This window comes from Pholis gunnellus (genome assembly GCF_910591455.1).
Source record: "Pholis gunnellus genome assembly, chromosome: 17".
In the NCBI taxonomy this organism is placed as follows: Eukaryota; Metazoa; Chordata; class Actinopteri; order Perciformes; family Pholidae; genus Pholis; species Pholis gunnellus.
This window is the reverse complement of record NC_136544.1, coordinates 3210070-3226859: the sequence shown is the minus strand read 5'-3', so window position 1 is coordinate 3226859 and position 16790 is coordinate 3210070. Positions and strand designations below refer to the sequence as shown.

General features: G+C 40.9%; 1 protein-coding gene across 1 annotated transcript in view; it reads right to left on the bottom strand.

The window, feature by feature from the left end:
* Positions 1–7396: 7396 nt before the first annotated feature.
* LOC306709900 (uncharacterized protein) overlaps positions 7397–16790 on the bottom strand; it is a 12177-nt gene continuing 2783 nt past the window's right edge. The window contains exons 2-6 of the mRNA XM_079178215.1: positions 11651–11943; positions 11287–11355; positions 8674–8725; positions 7853–7889; positions 7397–7770 (exon numbers count right to left, since the gene is read on the bottom strand). Coding sequence (XP_079034341.1) covers positions 7728–7770; positions 7853–7889; positions 8674–8725; positions 11287–11355; positions 11651–11943 — 494 coding nt within the window. The 3' untranslated portion in view covers positions 7397–7727. The remainder of the gene's footprint in view (positions 7771–7852; positions 7890–8673; positions 8726–11286; positions 11356–11650; positions 11944–16790) is intronic.

The following is a 16790-nucleotide window of genomic DNA, read 5'->3' as shown; positions in this document are numbered from 1 at the left end:
TATAGCGGAAGGTTGCTTCCTCGTCTTCTTCGTTGGTAGTTTATAAATCCACGTGAAAGGTATATACTGCCACCTGCTGTGCAGTGTGCAGCGCCGCGTGAGCGACAACTTGGAGACGTTGATTGAACGTTCACATTTAGTCTAAATCCCGATGAAATATGGTCTAAATGATATTTCACCAAGATTTACAACAGTTAATTTTTTATCCTCTCCCTTGTGTTAATAGCATATCATTATTTTAGAGACAATCTAAGAAACCACATCTCTGCTGAGTCAACACACATGTAGGCACCATTTGCTCTTCCTTCCTCTTTAAATGGGCACATGGCACTAATTCACCTCGATGCTACATTCATTCATTTGATAGGATTATTAACATATATTAACAATAAAGGGGTAACCACCCTGGGATCAGGGACCAATAACTAAACTGTTACTGATTAAGTCTCAAAAGGGGTGTTAAATCAAAATTTCAATAGTTAAGGAACTGTTCCATATTTATTGAGTAAACAGTGAAGGTTTGAATACGAGCACTGGCTATAACAACCAGCAATTACTACAACACATATGCACAAAATAATCACAGAAAACCGTTTCTTAAAATATAACAGATTTTATTTACATAATACTGATCAAAAATCCAATTCAATTCAATTCATTTTGTATGACAGAACCACGGCAGGAGGCAAGACCAGGTCCAGGTATAACCCGGATCCACAGGAACCTGTGAGGCAAGAAAGCACAGATACTCTGGTGAAGAAGCAGGTCAGTAATGTACATTAATGGTATTGGTAATATGAAATAGTAATGTGAGTAATAATAAAAGTGATATTAGCAGTTGGAGTCAGCAGGGCCATGGCGGGTGGAAGGACCAGTGTCCAGATAAAACTGCGATCCATGGAACCTGTGAGGCGAGAAAGCACAAAGACTAGAAGTAAAGTTAGTAATGAGCATTAATGGGACATCAATTCATACAGACAGAGATGAAGAAGAGGAGAGAGGAGCTCAGTGTATCCTAGGGAGTCCCCCTGTAGTCTAAACCTATACCAGCTTGTCTAAGGGCTGATTATTAAGAGGGCAGAATGCAACACACAATGGAGGCCGCGCTTAACACACAGCGTTGGTATGAATGATCGTAATGGCTTATGTGTGTGGGTGTATGTGTGTATGGCAGTGGTTCTCAAACTTTTTCTGTCACGCCCCACTTTGGAGGAAGAAAAATGTTCATGCCCCACCACCCCAACAACATTGTAACAAAATGGTCCATGTTGAACTATTATTGAAATAACATTTTGTGACTCCTCCATCTGTGCTTTTTCAAATAATAGAATAAAGAAAATTGCAATCACTTTCAAGTAAACCAGATCGCTCCTTCAGACAAAAACAAATACAATGTGCAATCCCTTTGTTAGAACAATGCAAATACAGTTCTATCTGTGCAAAAAATAACTAATATTTGGCAAAAAATAGCTTATTGTGGCTGCAATTAACCTGTTTTACACTGAATATCTTTTCAAAACAACAATAACTTGCAACCTGTGCAAAACTAAACAAAATGAGCCATATGCTCACACATACCAGGAGAATTTTATTTTAAATATGAGCTTTAAAATGTAGCATTCTGGTGTACTCTGAGAAGAAAATTAAGTGATAAAACATTTACTTTAAGCAAAAAACTAATTTATTAATCAGTATTTCAGCTCTATTATTATTAACCTTTAAATCCTCCACCTTTATCCAGGCCCAGCTCCACCTTTATCCAGGCCCAGCTCCACCTTTATCCAGGCCCAGCTCCACCTTTATCCAGAACACATGGGTGTGTTCCAAATAAGCACCCGGTTCTAACGAGTGGTCACATGACAAGATGCGCCCACCACAGGCTATGCAAGGGCTCAATACACACAGACAGAGACGAGAAAAATGCATGGAGGAGAGATATGAGACGTCAAAATGGGTCAAAATGATGCCAAACAGCTCTGTTATGATAGATTGTACAATATGAGTGATAAACAAAGTTAAGACTCCTGATATTGTCTGTTAAATGAAGCTTTCTTTTTCTTGGAAGTTGTAGGCTCTTCTTCTGTCTCCTTAGTGGCCTTTTCCCCTATGCAAAGAAGCTCTCCAAACAGCTCTGTTATGATAGATTGTACAATATGAGTGATAAACAAAGTTAAATATAGTGAAATATATAGTTATATAGTATATAAAAGTACAATGGAACAGCTGCAAATCCTGGTTCGAAAATGAGAATTTGGCATGTTTCTTTTTATATAAACACCTATAACTGAGGTTTGCTTCACTTTATTTCCACCAAATCTTTTTGTGAGGCACCTGCACCCTTTGTGCTATGAATTATGAATGTTTTTAGGCTAGCCAGGGCCTCATTTAATAAATTACAGTGCTTTTTCTTCAGGCGAACCTGGGAATTTTCCCTGTTTGCTGTGTTCAGTCTTCAGCTACTATTAACCAGTAACGTATACACAATGTTTACTCATCTCATCAAATCTCACAATTCCTAGTGTTATTCAAGCATCAACATTTTTAAAATAGACCTTGTAGTTACAGAATTGTAGTCTCTTTTGTATGGGTTACAATTTTCAAGAAGAGGCCTAAAAAAAAGCTTAGGGTTCAAGAGTTAAATGTGTTTCCGTTTTTAATGTAAAGCACTTTACAGTGTTTTGAGAGGTGCTATACAAATATATCTAAATGTCAGTATCCTGAAGCCGACCATCCTTCCGGCAAAAGACTGAGATGCTGTATCACACCTGCCTAAGTAGATTAGCCTGGACAATTGGACTGTGCCATTCTACAACAGCCAGAGGGGTGTTCTCAGGAGCACCGACATCTGCACCACAGAGGAGGAATTTCTTCTCTCCCCTGCAATCAACTATGAACTGGCATGCATTGTATATATCATGCAGTTAGGAGATGGGGAGGCAGTGTCTCTTGTTCAGAAGAGAGCTCACTATGTTGTATTAAACTGTACTAAAAGTTCTGTTTCGTTAAGTCGTGCTTAGACTTTAGAGTAATTATGTTACGTTTATATAGTTATTATGATTTGTCACTTTGGCTTGATTTTGTTGCCCTTCTTAATTATTGTAAATTGTGAATAAGATCCCTATTTTTCCCACTTTACCTGCTCTCCCAGCTTTACGTGTACCCTGGTCCCTCACAAGTTGAAAAAATGCTAATTTCTGTTTAAATGAATGCTTCTTGCTGCAACCACTGCTATATGTTGCCATGTGGGTCGAGCTTATGCCATGAGATGTCACATCTGGTGGAAAAATAAGAAAGTTGAACTTGCATTCATTCAAATAGACGTTGCATTTCACAAAGCATGTTCTTTCTTGTGATTCATGATTTTAAAAATATATTGTGTTATTGTGACGTTCCGGACCTTTGCGTGAAGAAATTATCTCGAAATGGACCTCGGTGAATTTTAATTGAATACCTCTGTACTACACTATTGCTTTTGATGACTTTTTCCACATAATGTACTATGACATTTTTCATGAATTTCTTTTTTTTACAAGCTATGTTATGAGTTTTTTTGACATACTATGCTATGACTATTTAATGCTTTTTCCCGACATACTATATAGTATGACTTTTGGACAAGATTTTCGACAAACTATACTTTGACTATTTTATTACTCTTTTCAACATACTATACGTTGACCATTTTTGCCATACTATACTGACCTTTTCATTATTTTTTGCCATACTATACTATGACTATTTAATGCCTTTTCCTGACATTCTATTTTATGATTTTTTTCGACATACTGAACTATGACTTTTTTTTTATTGGCGAGAGCCAGAGAGATTTGTGAGTGAATGTTTTTAATGACTTATTATACCGTGGCTTTTTGAACACTTTTTTACATACTATACCGTGATTTTCTTTGACCTACTATAGTATAACGTACTATACTATGCCATTCCGACTTTTTTTCGAAATATTTTATGATGACTTTATTTTCGCTTTTTCTGATATACTTTGCCATGACTTTTTCTTGTTACTTTTTTCAACATACTATACTATGACTCTTTATGACTTTTTTCGACATACTATCCAATTACTTTTTTTGAGATATTATACCATGAGTTTTTTTATGACTTTTCCCGACATTCTATATTATGATTTCTTTCAACATACTACACTATGACTTTTTGACAAGAATTTTGACAAACTGTAATGACTATTTTATTACTCTTTTCAACATACTATATGTTGACCGTTTTTGCCATACTATACTATGACTTTTTTAATGACGTTTTCAACATACTATACTATACTACTATACCAAGTTATCACTTTTTTCGACGTATTCAATTCAATTCAATTCAATTTATTTTTGTATAGCCCAAAATCACAAATTTGCCTCAGAGGGCTTTACAATCTATACACATACGACATCCTCTGTCCCGGAGCCCTCTCATCGGAACAGGAAAAACTCCCCCAAAAAAAACCCTTTAACGGGGAGAAAAGAGGGAGAGACCTGTGGGAGAGCAACAGAGGAGGGATCCCTCTCCCAGGATGGACAGAAATGCAATAGATGTCATGTGTACAGAATGAACAACATAACAGAGTTACAACACATTCAATGCATATGACAGAACCACGGCAGGAGACCAGACCAGGGTCCAGGTATAACCAGGATCCATGGACACCTGTGAGGCGAGAAAGCACAGAGACTCCGGTGAAGAAGCACAGTCAGTAATGCGCGTTAATGGTATCGGTAATATAAAATAGTAATGTGAGTCATAATAATAATAATGATAACATAACATACTATACTATGACTTTCTTTTTTTTCTTCTTTTTTTTATGACTATTATGGCCATACTGTACTATTACTTTTTTTGACATTCTAAAGTATAACTTAATTATTACTTTGATTGACATATCGAACTATGACTTTTTTGCCATACTATACTATGACTATTTAATGCCTTTTCCCGACATTCTATTTTATGATTTTTTTCGACATACTAAACTATGACTTTTTTTTTATTGGCGAGAGCCAGAGAGATTTGTGAGTGAATGAGAGCATAAAAAGACTGTCGTAATGTAGGAAGTTAGAGTAAATCCCAACATTTTACATAGTTAATTATTTTACAACTGTATGATTATAAATACTATATTTCATAATAGCACTCCTATAAGCAAAGTTCTCTAAGTTTTACTGTACTTTACTCTAAGTAAATAATCAACGTAAACAATTTGATATTGAAGGAGGGATTTGGTAATCCTCAAATGATTATGACACCAAACATCCTGAGCCAAATTACGAAAAGTGGTAGCAGTCAAAGTCTATTCTGAACCCAAAGTTACAGGTCAGATATGCTACAGGAGTTTGGTTCGAGTATCTTACCACAGCCTCCTACATCGCAGACTTCTTGGCCCCAGGTAGCATTGAAGACTGGACGACCATCTTTACACAATGCTGACGGCAGCCTGCGGCTTGCCCCACACACTGCGACTCCTGTCTCCGTGCAGGACTCAAGAGCGCGACTGTGTCCATTTCACAGTTGAAACGCTCACCGTCAGCATTGGCTCAGAGGAACCAGGGCTACTGCCTGGGTGTTGAGTTGTTGAAGAGACTGAGGTTAAGTTGCACAAGCCATCTGGCTTTATACATAAGATGACACATCAACATTCTAATTTATTCGTGACATGGAACACACATGTTCCATCCAGCATTCTATTCTATTCTGTTCTCAAGGGCAGATAATGTCTCCTTTTATGAATTCACTATTTGCTAGTCCAGCGTTCACCGTGTTTTCCATGGCACAGTTTTCACAAAACTCCACACATTATGACCCATTAGCAGTAATGACATAACACTGTATATTACAAAAACAAACATTTTTGTCTATTGCTTTGCAGATTGCAGATATTTTAAATCATATACATACAACAAGTCACAACAAAAGTTTAAGCTGTTGCAAATAACTCCACAATTTATCCTTTTAACATTGTTAAGCTGTCTATGTTTGCAAATTCATAATCAAATGCTAATATATTGCGTCCCGTGTACTGTACGGTATCTATATCCACACCCAAATCTCACCTGCACCTGATTTTCGGAATTCGTCAATTGATGGATTTAAGACCTTAAAACTGTTTTGAACTGAATTATTTGGTGGATAACAGTTATTAAGACAAATAATAAGTCTTTCTATTCATTCTTTTTTGTTTGGGTGGTACGTTTCACTGCTCTGATCGGAAGAAAAGATTACCCAATTTGCATTTTACTACTATGACTACGATGTACTATACTAAAAGGTTTTATTACTTTATTCAACATGCTATATTACTTATATAGACTTATTTATGATTTAGAGGAATATAGCTGAAACAAGTGGTTTCAATAACCACAGATAAAGTCCCTGCACACAAATGATAAGAATATAATATTGTGGCTTTTTTGGGTGACACGACTTCACACCTGAATGAACTGAATTTAAAGCTGCAGGTCAATTCAGTTCATCTTTCTAAAATGAAGCACTTTATTTTAAGATGCACAATTTTTAAAAGCGTTCTGTCATGTATTTTATTTTTTTACTCCATGCAGTCCATATTTTAATTTATTTAAATGCATGTATTTGATTATTAATTATAATTCATCCAGTTCAATTTGAAAACTGACAATAAATATTGTTGAGATATTATTCAATTGCACTTTCTATATTTGATTTGACAGTCAGTTGTTGACTTCATACAGACGTTAAACATTACACCCAACGTAAAAGAGCCTTAAGAGTTGCAACTGACATCGTTGTAACTGATTATGATGCACAAACTTTAAGCATTCCAAAATGAACATTTCTGTAATCTAACTTTTTGGAAAAGACCCACAACATACATTATGAGTGAGGTAGGGGTTTTAAGGAGGAAGGTATTCATATTCCACATTTTGGGTAGTAGGTGACTCATAATAATTGTATTTATGTAAATAAGTAATATAATGTGTAGCTTGCCTCTGTACAAATACTATCATATATATGAATTTGTTAATTTATTACCAATGCATTTGTATGTTATATGTTTTGTATTTCAGGCCAGGTATTTAAAGTACATTAATTTACTCCTCTATTCCTTGATGTTGTTAATCTAAATCTGATTTTGGTTCTCTTATTCTTAATACAAACACAATCGAGGAAGTTACAACTTTAAGGACGATGTATTGAAAGTACTGGCTGCACAACTATGTCCAAAGGTAAGAGCTCAAATTGTAATCTAGCTCCACCAGAATGTCATTGATGTAAAAATCGAAGTCGATTTTGATTATGTCAAGTCATCAGATTCAAGACTCTTGTCTTACTCAAGTCCAAGTCTCAAGTCTGTCTTTTACTATGTTGCACAAAATTGCCTGTTTTTCCAGAAAAATTGTCTTTCACTGTCTTTTATTGTTAAACAGCATTTCATTCATTCAGTCTATAAGCACTCTCAAATCAATAAATCAATTAGTGAAAATGTCCTCTCTTTTTATTTAACATATCCCAAATATGTCTTCAAATAATTCAGTTTCCTAAAAGTACAGTACGACTTGTCAGTTCACAACAGTACACAAATATATTTAGTTATTCCTTTAACAACTTCTATTCACTCATTGGTGAGCACATGTTCAATGTTCTCAAGGAAAAAGACAAAAATAACAATGAAAATCAGAAGTGAAGGTGAAACATGGTTTGGCCACATGGTGGCAACATATACGGGCTCAGTTGTCGTCATCGCCATCATCAAAGACATCAGCTACAGTCCTGTCCATAGAGAGACAAATAGGTCACAGACTGTAGTTTATTCATGTTTGAACAGGTTTCAAACAGTGTAAATATGACTTACTTGTAGATAGATCCAGTCACTTCATCAAGAAAACCCCCTGAAGAAAAAAGACAAAGTAAGTGTGAGCTGGAGCCTCCGTCAACAAACAGCAAAATCCAACCTTTTTCATCAAAGCTCGGCCTGCATTTTGGTCATATAACAAAATGTTTTGTGATATAACACTGCTGTAGAAATCAAACTATTGTCATTTGATGTAAGTTGAATTTCCTTTTAGGATTAAAAATGTTGCGTCAAAATTAGACTGTGATTAGTTTACATATACTACATCGCCAGATAAGTCTCCACGCCCTGCACGACTCCCAGCAGCTGCTCGAATCAGATTCAATACACCGGTACGCTCTCTGCTCTGCTAACCGGCTTTCTACTCCCACTGTTTGCTGTCCTGCCTCCGCGATGGTGGAAGGAGCTCCCCATTGACATCAGGAAAGCAGACACTCGACACATCTTCCGTCGCAGACGGACAACTCATCTGTTCAGAATGCACCTTGGCCCATACAATAAAATACGGAACATAAAAACCCTTTCTCTTATTTTGTTTAAATGTCTTAATGTTGCACTTGAAGAAGTACGTCGCATTTGATGAAGTTTATATACCTGCGTGATTCTTGTAATTTTTGGGGTTGTATCCCAGTGGTTGAACGCACTTATTGTTACTTTGGATGAAACCGACAGAAAAAATAAATGTAATGTCTTCCGATACTGTGCGGGAAAGAAAACTCTCCACTTTTTTGAAGTGCAGGACATTCGGAGTGATCAGTTGAAATGAGCAACAAGACTTTCCTTTACTGATGTGATACTGTGGCAGCTCTGCATTTACTCACCGGGCTGGCAAAGAGTTTGGCAAGCAGGACACACATGGCAGTAACTGCACATCTGTGAACAAGAAAGAAAGTAATAAATACAGAAAACAGAAATTAAAATAGTATGCATTTGTATGATGGCTGAAGATGTAATGTTAGTGAATGCTTCTGTGTCTGACTCTGGACAGAGTGCTTGCACTGCTGTTTAGTCCGATGGAAAAGTGAAAGCTGTATTGTACTTTATGATTTTGGTCATTTAGAAAGCCTTTAGAGCAGGGACCCAGACACCGTTGTATCCGGACCCTGGACCTACAACCGATAGATAATTGAGAATTATAACATTTGAACTACCGCAGCTTTTCTAGCCTTTACGGCGCTCGTTCAGCGGTCAAGGAAACACACCGACCAATTACATGCGTATTAAGTCACATCACATGATGCTACTCAGCCAGTCAAATATGTGTATTGTGATAAGCATCGCGGCTTGAGTGAGATAAACACAGATGGGAGAGACTGGACGAGAGATCGAGTAGTCGTGGAATAATACGTGAGTCAGAGAAGTTATTTCACATGACGTTCTCCAAAAAGAGAAATGTGGTGAGAGAGAGCAGAAGAATGGACAGACTCTTAAATGTTAATTCTTCCTATGGACAGTTTAAAACCAGCATGTCTCACATGTTCAGAGACTGTGCCGATTATTAAAAGCGGTAATATGAAGCAACACTACGAGTCAAAGCATAAATCTTTTGAGCAAACGTACCCACTCACATCTAAATGAACCCACAAATAATAAACAATCTAAGAGCCCAATATGATCAGAATCCTGACTCATGAATTCACTGACCAACAATGATGTTAACAGAGAGGATAGAGCTGGTTCCAACAACCACAGATACAGTCGCTACACACTAAGAAAAATATCATATTTCTTTTGGTTGACTTCACCCTGAATGAACTGAATCTAAAGCGGCAGGACAATTCAGTTCAATTCATTTTTCTAAAATGAATTACTTTATTTTAAGATGCACATTTTTCAAAAGCTTTCTGTTCTCTAATTTATTCTTTAATCCAGTTCTTATTTTACTTGAAACAAGAGAAGATCATTTATTTATTATGAGATTATTTATTATTTATAATTGATCCAGTTCAATTTGAAATCTGACACGAATTATTGTTGAGATATTATTCAATTGAACTTTCTTAATTTGAGAAATAAGCTACTTCAATATATATGGGACTAAACCACGCGCAATTTAGACATTATTGTGATGTTCCGAACCTTTGAATGAGGAAAGTCTCTCTAATAGGACCTCGTTGAATTTTAATTGAATACCCCTGCTTCAGATAGAGCTATTCGCAATACAATTGCCTAAGTAACTTGTTGGTAAAATACATGTAAGCCTGATGGTGTCTCTGTGTATGTTTTTTCATAACTAGTAACCATAGAGTGCACTGGAACTGGAACTGCAAAACTGAAATGCGGGTTGCCCGCACCGAGACCTGTCCATCACCATTGACGATACCGTGGTGACGCCAACTCAGACTGCGAGGAACCTGGGTGTGACCCTGGATGACCAACTGTCGTTCTCAGCAAACATTGCATTGGTTACACGCTCCTGGAGATTCCTGCTCTCCAACATCAGGAGGATTCGCCCCTTCCTCACTGAGGAGACAGCGCAGGTGCTCATCCAGGCTCTTGTCATCTCCCGCCTGGACTACTGCAACTCTCTACTTGCCGGAGCCCCGGCGTCGGCCATCAGACCTCTGGAGCTTGTCCAGAAAGCTGCAGCTCGCCTGGTGTTCAATCACTCCAAGTTCTCCCACACAACTTCCCTTCTCCGTTCTCTACACTGGCTCCCTGTAAGAGCTCGCATCCAGTTTCAGCCTCTGGTGCTAGCCTACAGGGCAGTGAAAGGAACAGCTCCTTCCTACCTCCAGGCCATGGTCAAGCCCTACACCCCCGCCAGACCACTTGGCTCTGCTGCCTCGGGGCGATTGGTTGCCCCGTCGCTCAGAGGTCCCTGCGGCCGATCGACCCGCTCACGGCTGTTTTCTGTCCTGGCCCCACAATGGTGGAATGAACTCCCCACTGACGTCAGGACAGCAGAGTCACTGCCCATCTTTCATCAGGATGAAAACTCACCTCTTCAAGAAGTGCCACCCTGAGCCTTCCATTAGCACTTGTTGTATTCATCCTAGTTTGTTGAACTTATTGTTTTCGTTTGTTTCTGCACTGTACGTTTGCTCTGGTTTATGCTCTTAGATGCTTGTTTAAACAAGGAGATGCACTTCTGACTTCTGGTGACTAGTAGTTCTCTTGAATACCGATGTTGAATACACTTATTGTAAGTCGCTTTGGATAAAAGCATCTTCTAAACGACTGTAATGTAATGTAACTGGTAATAAGTGCATGCACTGGAACTTGCAATAATGCATGCACTGCTAGTCATAGTAGCATGCACTGGAGCTGGTCATGATAACAAGCACTGGAGCCAGTCATAAGATCAAGCACTGGGGCCTTTCGTCACAACCTTACACCACAAACAAAGTTGATAAAGAGTTTCCTTTTCTCTGGTGTTAGAGAGAGCACGGGCTGACCAGAAGTCAAATGTCACATAATGTGTATTTTCTCACCTTGCAGTCATCGCAGTGTTCAGATTTGTCTCCCTCTTTACAGGGACATTTGTCACAGTCGTCACAGTGCTGTAAGAAGACACATATAGTTAGGAAGAAATCTGGAGTCGGCGGAGTTAGAAAGGATGGTATATAGAAGATACGACAGAGTGGACATGTGTAGAGGGCAGGATTGGATGTACGTATGTACTACTTCCATTTCAATGCGCAATGAAACAAACTTCATTTGTTATGTAGTTCCCATCCCCACACATTGTTACATTTTGATTTAGGATTTCACATCACATCATTTTGTGAAGGTCTCTAGTTTTCGGACTTAGCTTTAATAACAACATCAAATTTCTCGAAATAATTTTAGACCTACCTCACAGAATTCACAATACGAGCACACAGAGCCCTTGTGATAAGAACCATCCTCGTCATCGTCGTCGTCGTCGTCATCGTCATCATCATCATCATCATCATCATCGTCATCGTCATCGTCATCGTCGTCGTCGTCGTCGTCGTCGTCGTCGTCATCGTCGTCGTCGTCGTCGTCGTCGTCATCGTCATCATCATCATCATCATCATCATCATCATCATCGTCATCATCATCGTCATCATCATTGTCATCGTCATCATCATCGTCATCGTCATCATCATCGTCATCGTCATCATCTGCACATAATTTTGATAGTAAATGTATGAATTTTAAACTAAAATACATGAAAAGATCAAACTGTCAAGAGTGCTTTATCAAAATGTACACCATTATGATAGTGTAAACATTTAATGATATGGTATATTTCTTTGCTGCTGGTTTCTTTTTAAGTCAATGAGAAAGATGAAAAAATAATACAAATTGTCAGAATAAAGCCATATTTCTGGATTAAATTGAGGGAAATGCGTTTTTTTGTTTTATTTTATTTTTTACAAATTTTCCTCGGAATTATGAGAATAATTTCAAATATCAAGAATATCCCAGTTCTCTTAAACTACAGGCCAAATTGTGTGTGAATTACAAACTGAAAGTGTTTTGAATACAGAGTACTGAACACTGCCAGCAAACAGTCCTAACAACATTTGTCATGGTTGTTAATCCTGGCGGAGGTGTAAACACAGAGGTGCATCTGTGCCGACTTTTGAGGCTGTAGATTGTGGTCTGGATTACATTAGAGTGGACATAATGTAAAAAGCACCTTTCAGTGCAAAACAGAATTACCAATCGAGCAAAGACTAGAATAGGTTTATATCTGGAGCTGTGCGCTGTGTGCTGTGTCAACTTTACATGATGGGTGGAGAGTTGGAGGAAGGATAGTTATGGGCTCACAGTTAACAATTTTGTGACTACTGTAAGGCAATTTCATCACATTGCATTGTGTTACAGGTGCTTCTATTTTCTGCTCAGTGGCCATTTAGCTTCATCTCATTAATTTCATTGTTGACTTAAAGCTGTAATTTGAAATGCATTTTCAATTTAAGTTCATGTTCAACTTAAACCAACAGTGGCGGAAGACTTTAGTAAGAGTAGCTATAGCACAATGTAAATATATTTAATTACAAATAAAAGTAGTGCATTCAAAATGGCATTTAATTAAAATTATGAAAGTATTATCAGCTGTCAAATGTACTTAACTTATTAAAGTCAAAGTACTTATTATGCAGCAGAATGACCCCTGACCAGATAACTTTACTGTATATTATAATAGTGGAATATTATTACATTAACTCTCATTCTACAAACACACGACTACTGACTGTAAGAAACAACCATCATAACAAAATGTTAACTTATTTCTTCTAGATTATAGAATTAATGTCACCTGATTTAAATAGTAAATAAACTGTGCTTGTTTCTCTCTTTTCTAGTCTTCTGACCACTCAAAGCTCTTTAACACTAAATGTCATCATTCACCCATTCATACACTGATGACAGGGCTACCATGCAAGGTGCCACCTGCCCATCAGGACTAACTAACATTCACAATCGGCTGTTAAGAATAGTAACAGTTATTGGAAAATTGTGTAAAACAAAATCAAACTGAGCACATGAGGAAATGTGTGTCTGTCTCCTTCAAAATAACTGACAGTTACCCCCCTGATAGTGTGTCATACTTTAAACTATCTGTGCCATTTTATCTATTAACACTGCATAGACTGCAATTGGATGCTTTTAACTGGGGCCCCTCCTCCGCGAATCGCCACCTTAACGTGGTGGAGGAGTTTGAGTGGCTCAGTGATCCTGGGAGCTATGTTGTCCGGGGCAGCAGCCCCTGGCAGGGTCTCCCAAGGCAAACAGGTCTCAGCGGAGAGCCCAGACTAAGAGCGGTTCAAAATAACCCTGATGATAAGGAGCCCACGGTCTTCAGCCACCTCGCCCGGACCAGGGAAACCGGGGCACCCTCCCGGAGCCAGACCCAGGAGGGGAGCTCGTCAGCGAGCGTCTGGTGGCCGGGCCTTCGTCCATGGGGCCCGGTCGGGCTCAGCCCGAAGAAACAACATGGAGCAGCCACCCTGTGGACCCACCACCCGCAGGGACAAGCATCGGGGTCGGGTGCAATGCAGACCGGGTGGCGGGTCAGGCTGGAGGCCTGGGCAGGCCGATCGCCAGCAGCATAGACTAGCTCTAGGGACGTGGAACGTCACCTCGCTAGTGGGGAAAGAGCCGGAGCTGTGCAGGAGGTGGAGCGATACCAGCTAGATATAGTTGAACTCACCTCCACACACAGCACTGGCTCTGGAGAAGGGTTGGACTTTGTCCTTTTCTGGAGTTGCCCAAGGTGAGAGGCACCGGGCGGGAGTGGGGATACTCACGAGCCCCTGGCTGAGCGCCGCTGTGTTGGAGTTCTTACCGGAGAACGAGAGGGTCGCCTCCATGCGCCTACGGGTTGCGGGGAGCAAGGCTCTGACTGTGGTTTGTGCTTATGCACCAAACAGAAGTTCGGAGTGTCCGGCCTTCTTGGAGTCGGTGGGAGGGGTCCTGGAAAGGGCGCCGCCTGCCGACTCCATAGTTCTCCTGGGGGACTTCAATGCTCACATGGGCAATGACGGAGAAACCTGGCAGGGGGTGATTGGGAGGAACGGCTTGCCCGATCTGAACCCGAGTGGTGTCTCGTTATTGGACGTCTGTGCTAGCCATGGTTTGGCCATAACGAACACCATGTTAGAACATAAGGTGGCTCATAAGTGTACCTGGTACCAGAACACCTTAGGCCGGAGATCAATGATCGACTTTGGAATCGTATCATCTGATCTGCGGCCGTATGTCTTGGACACTCGGGTGAAGAGAGGAGCAGAGCTGTCAACTGATCACCACCTGGTGGTGAGTTGGATCAGATGGCGGGGGAACCGGTTGGAAAGTCCCGGCAAGCCGAAACGTATAGTGAGGGTGAACTGGGAACGTCTGGCGGAGGACCCTGTCCAGGAGGTCTTCAACTCCCACCTCCGGAAGAACTTCTCACACATCCTGAGGGAGGTTGGGGACATGGAATCCGAATGGACCATGTTGAAAGCCTCTATTATGGACGCGGCCGCTAGGAGCTGTGGCCGGAAGGTCATCAGTGCCTGTCGTGGCGGCAACCCGAGAACCCAGTGGTGGACTCCGGAGGTGAGGGAAGCCGTCAAGCTGAAGAAGGAGGCCTTCAGGGCCTGGCTGGCCCAGGGGTCTCCTGAAGCAGCTGAGAGGTACCAGCAGGCCAGAAGGGCTGCAGCTGCGGTGGTCGCGGATGCTAAAACTTGGGCATGGGAGGAGTTCGGGGAGGCCATGGAGAAGGACTTTCGGTTGGCCTCAAGGAGGTTCTGGCAAACCATCCGACGGCTCAGGAAGGGAAAGCAGGGCCTACCCCAGGCTGTTCTCAGCGGGGGGGGGACTGCTGACGCGGACGGGGGACATTGTTTAGGAACTCCTAAACCCGACCAACATGTCCTCTGCAGAGGAGGCAGCGCCTGAAACCCTGGGGGGGCTCACCCATATCCCTGGCGGAGGTCACTAAGGTAGTCAAAAAGCTCCTTGGTGGCAAGGCGCCGGGGGTGGATGATATCCGCCCTGAGATGCTGAAGGCGCTGGACACTGTTGGGCTGTCTTGGCTGACACGCCTCTTTAGTGTCGCATGGGGGTCGGGATCAGTGCCCATGGACTGGCAGACCGGGGTGGTGGTTCCCATTTTCAAAAAGGGGGACCGGAGAGTGTGCTCGAATTATCGGGGTATCACACTACTCAGCCTACCGGGGAAGGCTTATGCCAGGGTGCTGGAAAGGAGGCTCCGACCGTTTGTCGAACCTCGGATTCAAGAGCAGCAGTGAGGATTCCGTCCTGGCCGTGGAACAGTGGAGCTGAGCCGGAAGGCAAAGCTCTCAATTTACTGATCGGTCTACGTTCCTACCCTCACCTATGGTCACGAACTCTGGGTCGTGACCGAAAGGACAAGGTCGCGGGAACAAGCGGCCAAAATGAGTTTCCTCCGTAGGGTGGCCGGGCTCAGCCTTAGAGATAGGGTAAGGAGCTCGGACATCAGGAGGGAACTTGGAGTCGAGCCGCTACTCCTTCGCGTCGAAAGGAGTCAGCTGAGGTGTTTCGGGCATCTACTTAGGATGCCTCCTGGACGCCTCCCACTGGAGGTTTTCCAGGCACCCGGGGAAGACCCAGAACATGCTGGAGGGATTATATCTCCCAGCTGGCCTGGGAACGCCTCGGGATCCCCCAGTATGAGCTGGAAAATGTTGTGGGCGAGAGGGAACTCTGGGTCAGCCTGCTTGGCCTGCTGCCACCGCGACCCGACCCCGGATAAGAGGAGGAAAATGGATGGATGGATGGATAACTGGGGCCCCCCAGGACCCCAATTGGTATTTATAAAAGCACTAATTATAACAGAAACAACAAGGATATTAAGTCATTAGGAACAAAATGATTGACAAAGCCATGAAAAATGTAAATGATGATAAATGATGAAGTATACCTCTGGGGTCTGCAGGGCCTCCAGTTTTGTAGGATTAAGGTTAGACTGCATTTTAGTGGTGAGGCACGTTTAACATAATTCATTCAGTCATTAACTGATGAGATTGGTTTGGTGTAAGATATTAATTTGTAAAGTAAATACAGCTGTTAGATAGTATGAGTGGACTATTAATCAAAGTGGCAAAGGAGAGAAAAATGTACTTTGTTCCACCACTGTGACAAATTTACAAAACAAATACGTTGCAAATTGCTTTTTGACACAATAAGAAAATTATTTCATTTGTTTACAGCAATCTCAAATATGCTTTGGAAGTAATTCTCCAAATGTTTCACCCAGATGTTAAATTCTGTGTCAGGCTCTTAATTTTTATTAAGACTGTTGCAGTCATATTACAATAGTGCCCAACTCTTAAATCCCCCAACAATTGTAATCTCCCAGACAAGCATTTTATATAACACAGTTCATATAGAACATGCTGTGGTCACAACATACTCACAGGTTTCAAATGTCTGTAGCTCAGCATTCTGGTCCTCAAACAGGTAATATGACATGTTTACAGGCTTCTGATTA